This window comes from Maniola jurtina, chromosome 10, assembly GCF_905333055.1.
Source record: "Maniola jurtina chromosome 10, ilManJurt1.1, whole genome shotgun sequence".
In the NCBI taxonomy this organism is placed as follows: Eukaryota; Metazoa; Arthropoda; class Insecta; order Lepidoptera; family Nymphalidae; genus Maniola; species Maniola jurtina.
This window is the reverse complement of record NC_060038.1, coordinates 2,469,631-2,479,382: the sequence shown is the minus strand read 5'-3', so window position 1 is coordinate 2,479,382 and position 9,752 is coordinate 2,469,631. Positions and strand designations below refer to the sequence as shown.

Below are 9,752 nucleotides of genomic sequence, written 5' to 3'. Positions count from 1 at the left end.
GTATTGCTTAGTGGGAAGCTGGCTTTTCCTGGATGTTTAGCAGTGGGAGAATGGATGGTACATTATATCGCATGCTGCATATTTACCACAATACTTTGTCTGTTCCAGCGGATTATTTTGAAAATTAAGCTTTTGGTTCCTTATATAGGTACTTATATGGTACTTTGGGGGACGATGTCGCTCGCGTCCGTAGGATTTACCACCTTTTCCTCGAACATGGCCCACCCTACACGTGTCCCCTGGGTGGTGCAAAACGAGCAGACAACGCCGAGCAACAGGCGGCGGTTAACTAACCTGTCCACGGCTACCACGAGCCCTGAGGCACTAAATACCCTCAAAAATTGTGGCAGTAGACCTTGGGAAAGTCCTGCTGGTGATCTTTCCCAACCCCCCCTTTAATATGAAATGTCGAGTAATAAAGAATGCGTTTTGTCGTGCGACCCGGCTAACCCCCGGCGCTCTCCGGTACCCGGGCCTGAGAGTGTGAAATCTGCTACCGAAGACACCACTGGAGTGAGTAACCAGGCTCCAGTGCCTGTAAATGTTACTGGAAAAAGACTAGTGCAGCAAGCATTCCATCCTAGCTTGTTTATATCGAGAGCAAGGAGCATGTCTATGAGCAGTCTACCCTGCTCTAGTAGTGAGGAGCCATCTACCAAAGCTCCCCAACAGATCCCCTGTAATGATGCAGAACCATGCAAAGATACATCTGCACAGCCTCCTGACTGGCAAAGAGTGCCCCTGATTAGAAACCCAAAAAGAAAAAAAATGGAAAGCTCACCTTCACCAGACAGAATTGAAACAAGCAACAGCTTTAGTGGACTAGTGGTTGACCAAACAGAAGAACAGTCAAATGAACCGAAAGCAAAGAAGCCCAGCAAACCTCCACCTATTATCTTATATGGTGTTGAAGACCTCAATAAACTAACTGAACTCCTAGAATCTGTTGCAGAGAAATCTCAGTTTAACTACAAAGTTATCAACAGAAATCAATTAAAAATTTTGACCTTTGATGTTGATATATATAAGATGTTAATATCTGTAATACGAGAAAATGGTTTGATTGGACACACCTTTAATAGGAAGGATAATAGAAATTACCGAATAGTTATTAGAAACTTGCATTATACAACTCCTTTTCATGCTATTAAGGAAGCCATTGAGGAAACAGGTAATACAGTGACAGGAGAAATAATAAATGCGAAGTTTGGCTCTGAAAAGAAACCTACCACTACTTTCTTTGCAAATCTTCTACCTGGCCCTAATAATAAAAAAGTTAAAGAGTTAAAGGTCATATACCACCAGACGGTAATCATAGAAGATCCGAGAAAACGAAAAACAGTAGTTCAGTGTCAAAGATGCCAACAGTATGGACATACAAAAAACTACTGCATGAAACCTTACCGCTGTGTTAAATGTGCAGGAGCTCACAAAACCTCAACATGCACAAAAACTGATCGCAATACACCAGCCATGTGCGCTCTATGCCTGGGTCCTCATCCAGCTAACTACAAAGGGTGTGAGGTGTACAAAGAAATCCTCAACAGGAAAACCAAAAAACAATACCCTAAAAAACAAGGGCAAGACCACCAAACATTCAAAGACAGTGATAAAATATCTCATCCAATTAATTTAAATTCCGTCAGTAGCAGACCACCAGCCAATCGAAACCCAAAAGAAAAGAAAACATATGCTGAAGCTACCAACTCAAAGCCACAAGAGTCAGATACAGAATCAAATGCATATAAAACATTAGAACACATGTTTATCAAGCAATCTGAAAAAATTGATTTTCTCCTACAACAAATGAGTACCTTGCTTCAACTCATAACAACGTTAATTTCAAAGGCACCAAAATAGGTTTAAAAATAGGTACTTGGAACATTAATGGATTATCTCCCAACAAAGATGAAGTAGAAATACTACTTCATATGCACAAACTTGATATTTTCCTCATATCAGAAACTCATTTTGTTAGTAACAGTCTGATAAAGATAAAAGGGTATAATATCTATCACACTAATCACCCAGATGGAACTGCACATGGAGGAACTGCGGTCATCATAAAAGCAACAATAGAGCACTATGAACTACCCCAATACAGCACTGAACAAATCCAAGCAACTTCAGTATCTATTTCGGACAAAAATGGCCCTTTTAATATCTCAGCTGTTTACTGTCCACCAAAACACAGGATATCTGAGGAACAATTTTCAAAGTTCTTTGGTAGCCTTGGTAACCGCTTTGTTGTTGGTGGTGACTGGAACTCCAAGCATCTCCATTGGGGCTCCAGGCTAATAACCACTCGAGGAAGGGAACTAAAGAAGAGTGTGGATAAAAACGTCCTTACTACTATTGCAACACCAGAACCCACGCACTGGCCTACAGACCCAAATAGACTGCCTGATGTTCTAGACTTCTTCATTTATAAGGGATTGTCTCGACTCTTCTTCACAATCAGTTCAACCTTAGATGGTTCCTCAAATCATATCCCAGTGATACTGACCATGAGTGCCCAAGTAACAAACAGTATGAAAAGGCTACAACTTTATAACAAAAGAACTGACTGGGAGGCGTTTCGTGGTATAGTAAATGATGAGCTTCAACTACAAATAGCGCTTAAATCTGAGGAAGACATTGATAATGCTACTACTAAGTTTATGACTACTGTTCAGTCAGCTTGCTGGAAGTGTACACCAGAAATATCCAATTCTTTACCGAGACATAAATCAGTTCCATCCGAAATTAAACTTCAAATAATGGAAAAAAGAAGACTACGAAGAGTATGGCACATTAGTAGACACCCAGAAGACAAAACAGTACTTAACAAAGCAATTAAGGACCTTAAAGACGCTATAGCTAAATCAAAGGATACTCTAACAGAATCATATCTGGAATCGTTGACAGCAACAAGTGTTACTAATTACTCCCTTTATCGTGCGTGTAAAAACTTAAATAAGCCTACAGACCCCAAGCCACCACTTAGATTGGAGGGCAACACATGGGCCAGAAGCCAGCAACAAAAAGCTGATGCTTTTGGAAACCACTTGGCCCAAATATTCACACCAAATGAAACTGATCCAGACAGTGACGAGACAGATATAGAAGACGTCCTTGGTCAGCCTTTCCAGTTGGATCTGCCCATCACGCCAACCAACCCAAATGAGATTATTAACATAATAAAACGTATGGATGGCAAGAAAGCGCCTGGTTTTGATCTAATTGATAAAAGAGTCCTATCGGAACTACCGCGAAAAGGTATTATGTTCCTCACCATTTTATTTAATGGCATCATTCGTGTTGGTTATTTCCCAGCTCTGTGGAAGGTCTCGCAAATTATAATGATAGCAAAGCCTGGTAAACCCGTTCAAGAAATAACCTCATACAGACCAATCAGTTTATTACCGGTGATATCAAAAATTTGTGAAAAAGTTGTGTTGCAAAGGCTTATGAAAGAACTCTGCTCAAGATGTATCATCCCAGACCATCAATTTGGCTTCCGGCAGCATCATGGAACTGTTGAGCAAGTACATAGGGTATGCAGAACAATAAGAGATGCACTGGAACACAAAGAATACTGCTCTTCTGCTTTCCTCGATGTGCAGCAAGCATTTGATAAAGTGTGGCATACAGGACTACTATTCAAAATTAAATCGCTACTACCTCATACATTCTTCGGTCTATTGAAATCCTACCTGACTGATAGAATATTTCAAGTCAAAGAAGGTGAATACACTTCACCGTTTCACCCAATCACAGCTGGCGTGCCACAAGGCTCAGTGCTAGGTCCTGTGCTTTACACAATCTATACAAGTGACCTACCTCAAATTGACGATGTCACTGTGGCTACATTTGCGGATGATACAGCTGTTCTTGCTCGCAGTAAATCTCCTGAAGAAGCTTCAGCTAGTCTGCAACGTGGACTAAATGAGATCGACAAATGGCTGTCAAAATGGAGGATAAAAACGAGCGCTTCAAAATCAGTCCATATAACACTTACTCTTCGTCGAGGAAACTGTCCTCCGGTCTCGCTGCGTAACAATCAGCTTCCACAAAGCGACAACGTTAGGTACCTGGGAATGCACTTAGATAGAAGGCTAACCTGGAAGAAACATGTCCAAATAAAGAGGGATGAGATCTATCATAGATATAGAGGACTGTACTGGATGCTCTCAAGGAACTCCAGACTCTCTCTAGACAACAAGTTACTGATATACAAAGCAATAATAAAGCCAATATGGTCATATGGCATACAACTTTGGGGATCAGCATGCAACTCCAATATTCAAATTATACAAAGAGCTCAAAATTATATTTTGAAACAACTGTCCAACGCGCCATGGTTCCTACAAATATCGGAAATTCATGAGCACTTAAACATTAACACAGTAAAGGAAGAAATTCTAACTTATAGTTGCAACTACAAAACAAGGCTTACTAACCACCCAAATCGCCTGGCAGTGCAGCTGACAATGCCACAGGCAATCCGTCGACTAAAGAGAAAGCATATACTAGACATTTAGCTGAGACTTATGGAGTTTTCCCGCTGGGGAAGTTTTCTCCTAATGAACGCCAACTTCCTCCAACCAATCTGCTCATAGTCCACCGACTGATCGCATGATAAGGCAACCCCTCAAAAAAAAAAAAAAAAAAAAAATATAGGTACTTATAACGTTCTAAATGCTTATTGGTTTTTAAAAATATTGTTTTGTTCAAAAAGGTACTTATTACAAAAAAACACAATTATGCCAGAGTGTGCTGCCTCTGCAAAGACCAAGACTTAACCAATAGATAAGTACACAATCACAAAATAGGCTAGTGTGATTAGAGCTTTGTCTGCCAATCCGCACTTGGCCAGCAGCGTGAAGGAAACCCTTTTCATTCTGAGAGGAGACTCGTGTTCAGTAGTGAGCCGACGATGGTTTGTTGTTGTTGATGATGATGATGATTAGAGCTTTACAAAGCGTCAAATCTAGCAACACTGTTTTGCAGCTTTTGTACCATAGAGTAGAGACAAACCACAAACTCAATTTTCCCGCGAAAATTCGACATTTGATTTTGACGTTTACGGTTTTTTAGGACGCCACTGCCAGCTGATAATGTCGCTTGACTGAGAAAAAGTGATAAATTTAATTTTAATTGTATTAAACATAGTGATTTATTCATTTTAGTGTTATTAAAATTAGTTACATAATTGTATGAAATGAACTTTTCGGAAAATGAGGCTGTGAGTACGAAGTTAATACTGGATTCTATTATGACTCAGCAATGTGACTTTGTTTTCACATTGAGCATGTATATCAATTAAAAACCATGGATTTGTACTTATAGCTATATTAAGTAGTCGGTGAACTAGCTTTACAAAGAGTTTTACTAAAAATCGGTAAAATATTACTGCTAAGCAGTGAACTTTGGAAATCACATGTTTAAAGATTGCTAATATGAATATTATTGTCTTAGGATGATACTTCAAGTGTGGATAGTACTTCAAACACTGACAATACATCGCGTAGTGAAACTCCAACAAATACACGAGTAAAGAAAAGGAGACGTGGAAAGAAGAAAGTCACAAAACAAGTGAAACCCCCATACAAATTCAAGTAAGCTTCAGTTATATTTATAAAACTTTAATTACAAGTAGAACATAACTTGAGGGCTAAGCTACAATTATAAACCAGTATGTATATGTGTATATTAATTATTGTTACATAAGTAACTTTTAATACTTACTGTAATTACTAAAGAAGTTTTCTTGTATAGTTAATATGGCTCATATCAAGCCTAGCCTATAGTCATAGCAAGATGACTTGTGAGGGTATTTTTATTAGGTTTCAATCAATGTATAAAATATCAATAATATTGTTCAAATCATCATTGGCATGTTGAGTGATGTCCACTGCTCCCTGAATGAATGTTTTCTTATAGCCTAAGCAAATAGTCATAATTGGCAGCCTTATCTTCATCAACCCATCACTAGCTCAACACTGAACACAGATCACCTCTCAGAATGAGAAGGGTTTGGTCACAGTCTACCATACTGGATAAGTGAAGTTTGCCTCATGACGATTTCCTTCACCATTAAAGCAAGTGATATTTTTATGATTCAAATGCACATAATTTCCAGAAAGTTAGAGGTCTGTGCCCAGGATCAAACTCCCGACTTCCTAAAAAGGAGACAGAACTCTTAACCACTAGGCTATCAGTACTTTGGCAGCTTATTTAGCCACAATGGTTCTCAGTTGTAGTGCAAAAGAGGACCACGGGCAGCCTCTATTTGGGTGTCAATTCAACCACCACCTGGGGGAAGGGGAGCCGCAGATATTTGCTGTGGTGGGGAGCAACCGCGTCTCCATATATGAGTGCCCTGAAGCTGGCGGCTTCAAGTTCTTACAGTGCTATGCTGATCCTGATGTAAGAAACCTAAGTAAATCTTTTAAAGTCATTTAAAAATGAATGTGTCTTTGTTTGTTAGATTCTTATGCATTCCTTTGCCATTTATCTGATTGCAACGAAACTTTGTACAGTTGTTGTTGGGACTTGCGAGTATCATCCTGATATAGCACCATCAACGTGGCACTTATGTGATGTGATCACCATCTAATCTACCTTTATGAAATGTTTTTCTGAAATAAACTGCTAAGATGTGGAAAGCCCTTCTGGCATCCATATGCCTTCAAGGGAAGAGTGAATAGGCACTTTCAAGGCAAGTACGCTCCAACCTAGACAAAGACCTCATCAATCTCATCATTGCTTTTTACTAGTTAAGATATGATGATGTCAGGTACCTACCTACTGTACATCTGAGTCGTTCATACAAAGAGGCATTGCAACATGGTTTCATACTTTGCTCATCATCCTTTGTAAAACTAAACACATTCCCAGGTAGACGAAACATTTTACACATGCGCATGGTCATATGAAGAGGAAACACACTTGCCTCTCCTAGCAGTCGCCGGTTCCCGCGGCATCGTGCGGGTGTTCCAGCCCTCGACCCAGACCTGCATCAAACACTACATAGGCCACGGACACGCTATCAACGAGGTCAAGTTCCACCCGCGGGACCCTAACTTGCTACTGTCCGCTAGTAAGGACCATGCCTTACGTCTCTGGAATATCATGACTGATGTATGCATAGCCATATTTGGAGGAGTAGAAGGTATGTATAATTCGTGAATTACGCTCACTACTACAACCAAGGCTGAGTAATCATTGTGGAATAGAACATTTTTTTTAATTTAGATACAAGTTAGCCCTTGACTGCAATCTCACCTGGTGGTAAGTGATGATGCAGTCTAAGATGGAAGCGGGATAACTGGAAGGGGTATGATAGTTTTTATTGAACGATGAATCGCTGGGCGGCACAGCTTTGCCGTGACCATGTTGACCAGACCATGTATCTATCATTTAATGTGTAAACTAAAGTCTCATTAATTCCATTCAAGGCCACAGAGATGAAGTACTTAGCGCAGATTTCGACTTGAAAGGCGAAAGGATAATGTCCTGTGGGATGGACCATTCGCTCAAACTGTGGAGGCTGGACAAACCGTCAATGAACGAGGCTATCAAACAAAGTTATAACTTCAACCCGCACAGAGCTCTGAGGCCTTTCAACTCACTGAAGGAACACTTCCCGGATTTCTCCACGAGGGATATACATAGGAATTATGTGGATTGCGTGAGGTGGATGGGGGATTTGATACTGTCGAAGGTATGTATTTAACACCTACAATTGTACCCTGAGCATGAATGTGAATGTGAGTGAGCTCTCGGTTTGATTCTGAATCATCGACATCAAAGATTTAAAAATGTTATAATATTGTTTAAAACTCTTTTCCATACTGCTGCTGCCATGATGACCTATATGTCACATACTTAGTTTCATATCCTAGATACGGCGCCTGCCTGTGTAAATGAAGCCTCAAGGTGTCATTACAAGTTTAAACTGTTGGGAACTAAGTGACTACATCGTATAAGTTAGAGGACACTATCGCATTAGGACTCTTGTCCTGTAAGGACAGTGTACATTATGAACAAATAAATAAATAAACTAATAAACTGTGGGTATATATTTCCAGTCGTGTGAGAACGCAATAATCTGCTGGAAGCCGGGACGGCTGGAGGAGGCGGAGCTGCGGCCGGGCGACAACGCGGTCACCATCGTGCACCGCTTCGACTACAAGGAGTGCGAGATTTGGTTCATACGATTCGCTGTGGACTATAGCCAAAGAGTAAGTTTGGAACACTTATAGGATTGTTATTGGTGCCTTATTGATTTTATGCTTTGCTGCAGGTCATAATAAAATAAATAAAAATAAAAAGCCCTTTATCTCTTCTCTAATTTTACATAACATGAATATAACTTAAAGTGCTAGGTGATTAAAGTACATAAATATATAAGTTGGTAAGTATCTTAAATTTAGTAGGTACTATTTTTGCAGGTCATAGCATTAGGAAATCAATGCGGCAAGACCATGGTATGGGAGCTGGGCAACGTCGCGGGAGGATCCAGGGTGTCGCAGCTAGTGCATCCGCGATGCGTAGCCGCTGTGAGACAGGTGACCTTATTTTTTAAACTTATAGTCAGAAGTTAGTTGGCTAATCAACTCTAACATCTCAATAATGATGGTGGTCTCAAATCAGCTGCTCTATTTAGCGGCAATTAACCCATCGGTTTCTACATAGCTTCGTATATCTAACGCTTAATCGCTTGGCGGCACGGCTTTGCCGGTAGGGTGGTAACTCGCCACGGCAGAAGCCTCCCACCAGACCACAGATAATTTGGACTTCTGTTCGAAAAAAGATCAAGTCGCCCTTTAAGAAGAAAGCCTTTGAAGAAGTTTTGCTTAGAAACTTGAACTTGACTTAACTGAAATACTTGCACCACCTACCTCTAATATCTGTGTCTTTTGCACAACTTTGGTTGTCTGGAGGAGATCGCTAGGTAACGATAAGGCCGCCAAATTGTACTTACCTGCCTATATTTTGTTTTGCTTTATATGTGTTTTATCTGTATTAATTTTGTGGTGTACAATAAAAGTATATTGATTCATTCAAAATACCCACTCAACAGGTAACACTGTCCCGTAACGGTAAAGTGCTGTTGACGTGCTGCGACGACGGCACGATCTGGCGCTGGGACCGCGTCAACAACGGCAACACCTAGCCGTAGTGACATTCGAGCTTAGTGGAACCTACTATTTGTACAATGGGTCTGACCCATCAATTTTAGTTAGAAGTATCAAAATGATCTAGGAGAAAGAAGAAAACCGTTTTCATTTTTTAAATATCTTACAATTATTGAGAAACGTAAATTCTGTTGTAAGTTGTTACATAATCTTTAAACAAAATTAATGTCACAAGTCTAAACATATTAATGTCTTTTTCATAATGTTCCCGGCGGAAAAGGATAGCATTAGGTTTGGCCTGTCAGTTTAGTTTACTTCTGATATTTAATTAATTAGACCTATGTGTAATACTTAGTAACGTTATTATTTTGTAAAAAATGAACAATTTTTTGACAGTTAACAACGTCGCTTAATAAAGACAAAGATTGATTATTATTTATCAATTTCGGCCGTTAGAGATATAAGTACTGCAGAATTAGCTCCAATAACCTGTTAAAAGCAATTTTCTTTTAAACGGTCTATTTATTTCTAAAGACCTTAAACTGATTTAGCTTATTATAATTTAGGTACAATGCTATGTTAAAATTTATAAGGATCACAATAATAAGACTGCCTTTAGTCAAATTA

The 9,752-nt window shown here is 39.6% G+C and overlaps 1 protein-coding gene across 1 annotated transcript; it reads left to right on the top strand.

Annotated features, from left to right (window-relative positions):
* Positions 1 to 5,062: 5,062 nt before the first annotated feature.
* On the top strand, positions 5,063 to 9,752 carry LOC123869202 (polycomb protein EED-like). The gene is made up of 8 exons (XM_045912014.1): positions 5,063 to 5,227; positions 5,461 to 5,600; positions 6,240 to 6,411; positions 6,883 to 7,156; positions 7,443 to 7,708; positions 8,076 to 8,228; positions 8,439 to 8,555; positions 9,071 to 9,752. Exons 1-8 carry the CDS (start codon positions 5,204 to 5,206, stop codon positions 9,161 to 9,163), a joined length of 1,239 nt encoding a protein of 412 aa, XP_045767970.1. The 5' UTR covers positions 5,063 to 5,203; the 3' UTR covers positions 9,164 to 9,752.

What these genes read in the sequence shown, in the direction of transcription:
- LOC123869202 (XM_045912014.1), top strand. Translation starts at nt 5,204, where the DNA reads ATGAACTTTTCGGAAAATGAGGCT. An exon ending in AAACCCCCATACAAATTCAA is followed by an intron (nt 5,601 to 6,239) that starts GTAAGCTTCAGT and finishes AATGGTTCTCAG; the next exon opens with TTGTAGTGCAAAAGAGGACC. An exon ending in AGTGCTATGCTGATCCTGAT is followed by an intron (nt 6,412 to 6,882) that starts GTAAGAAACCTA and finishes ACACATTCCCAG; the next exon opens with GTAGACGAAACATTTTACAC.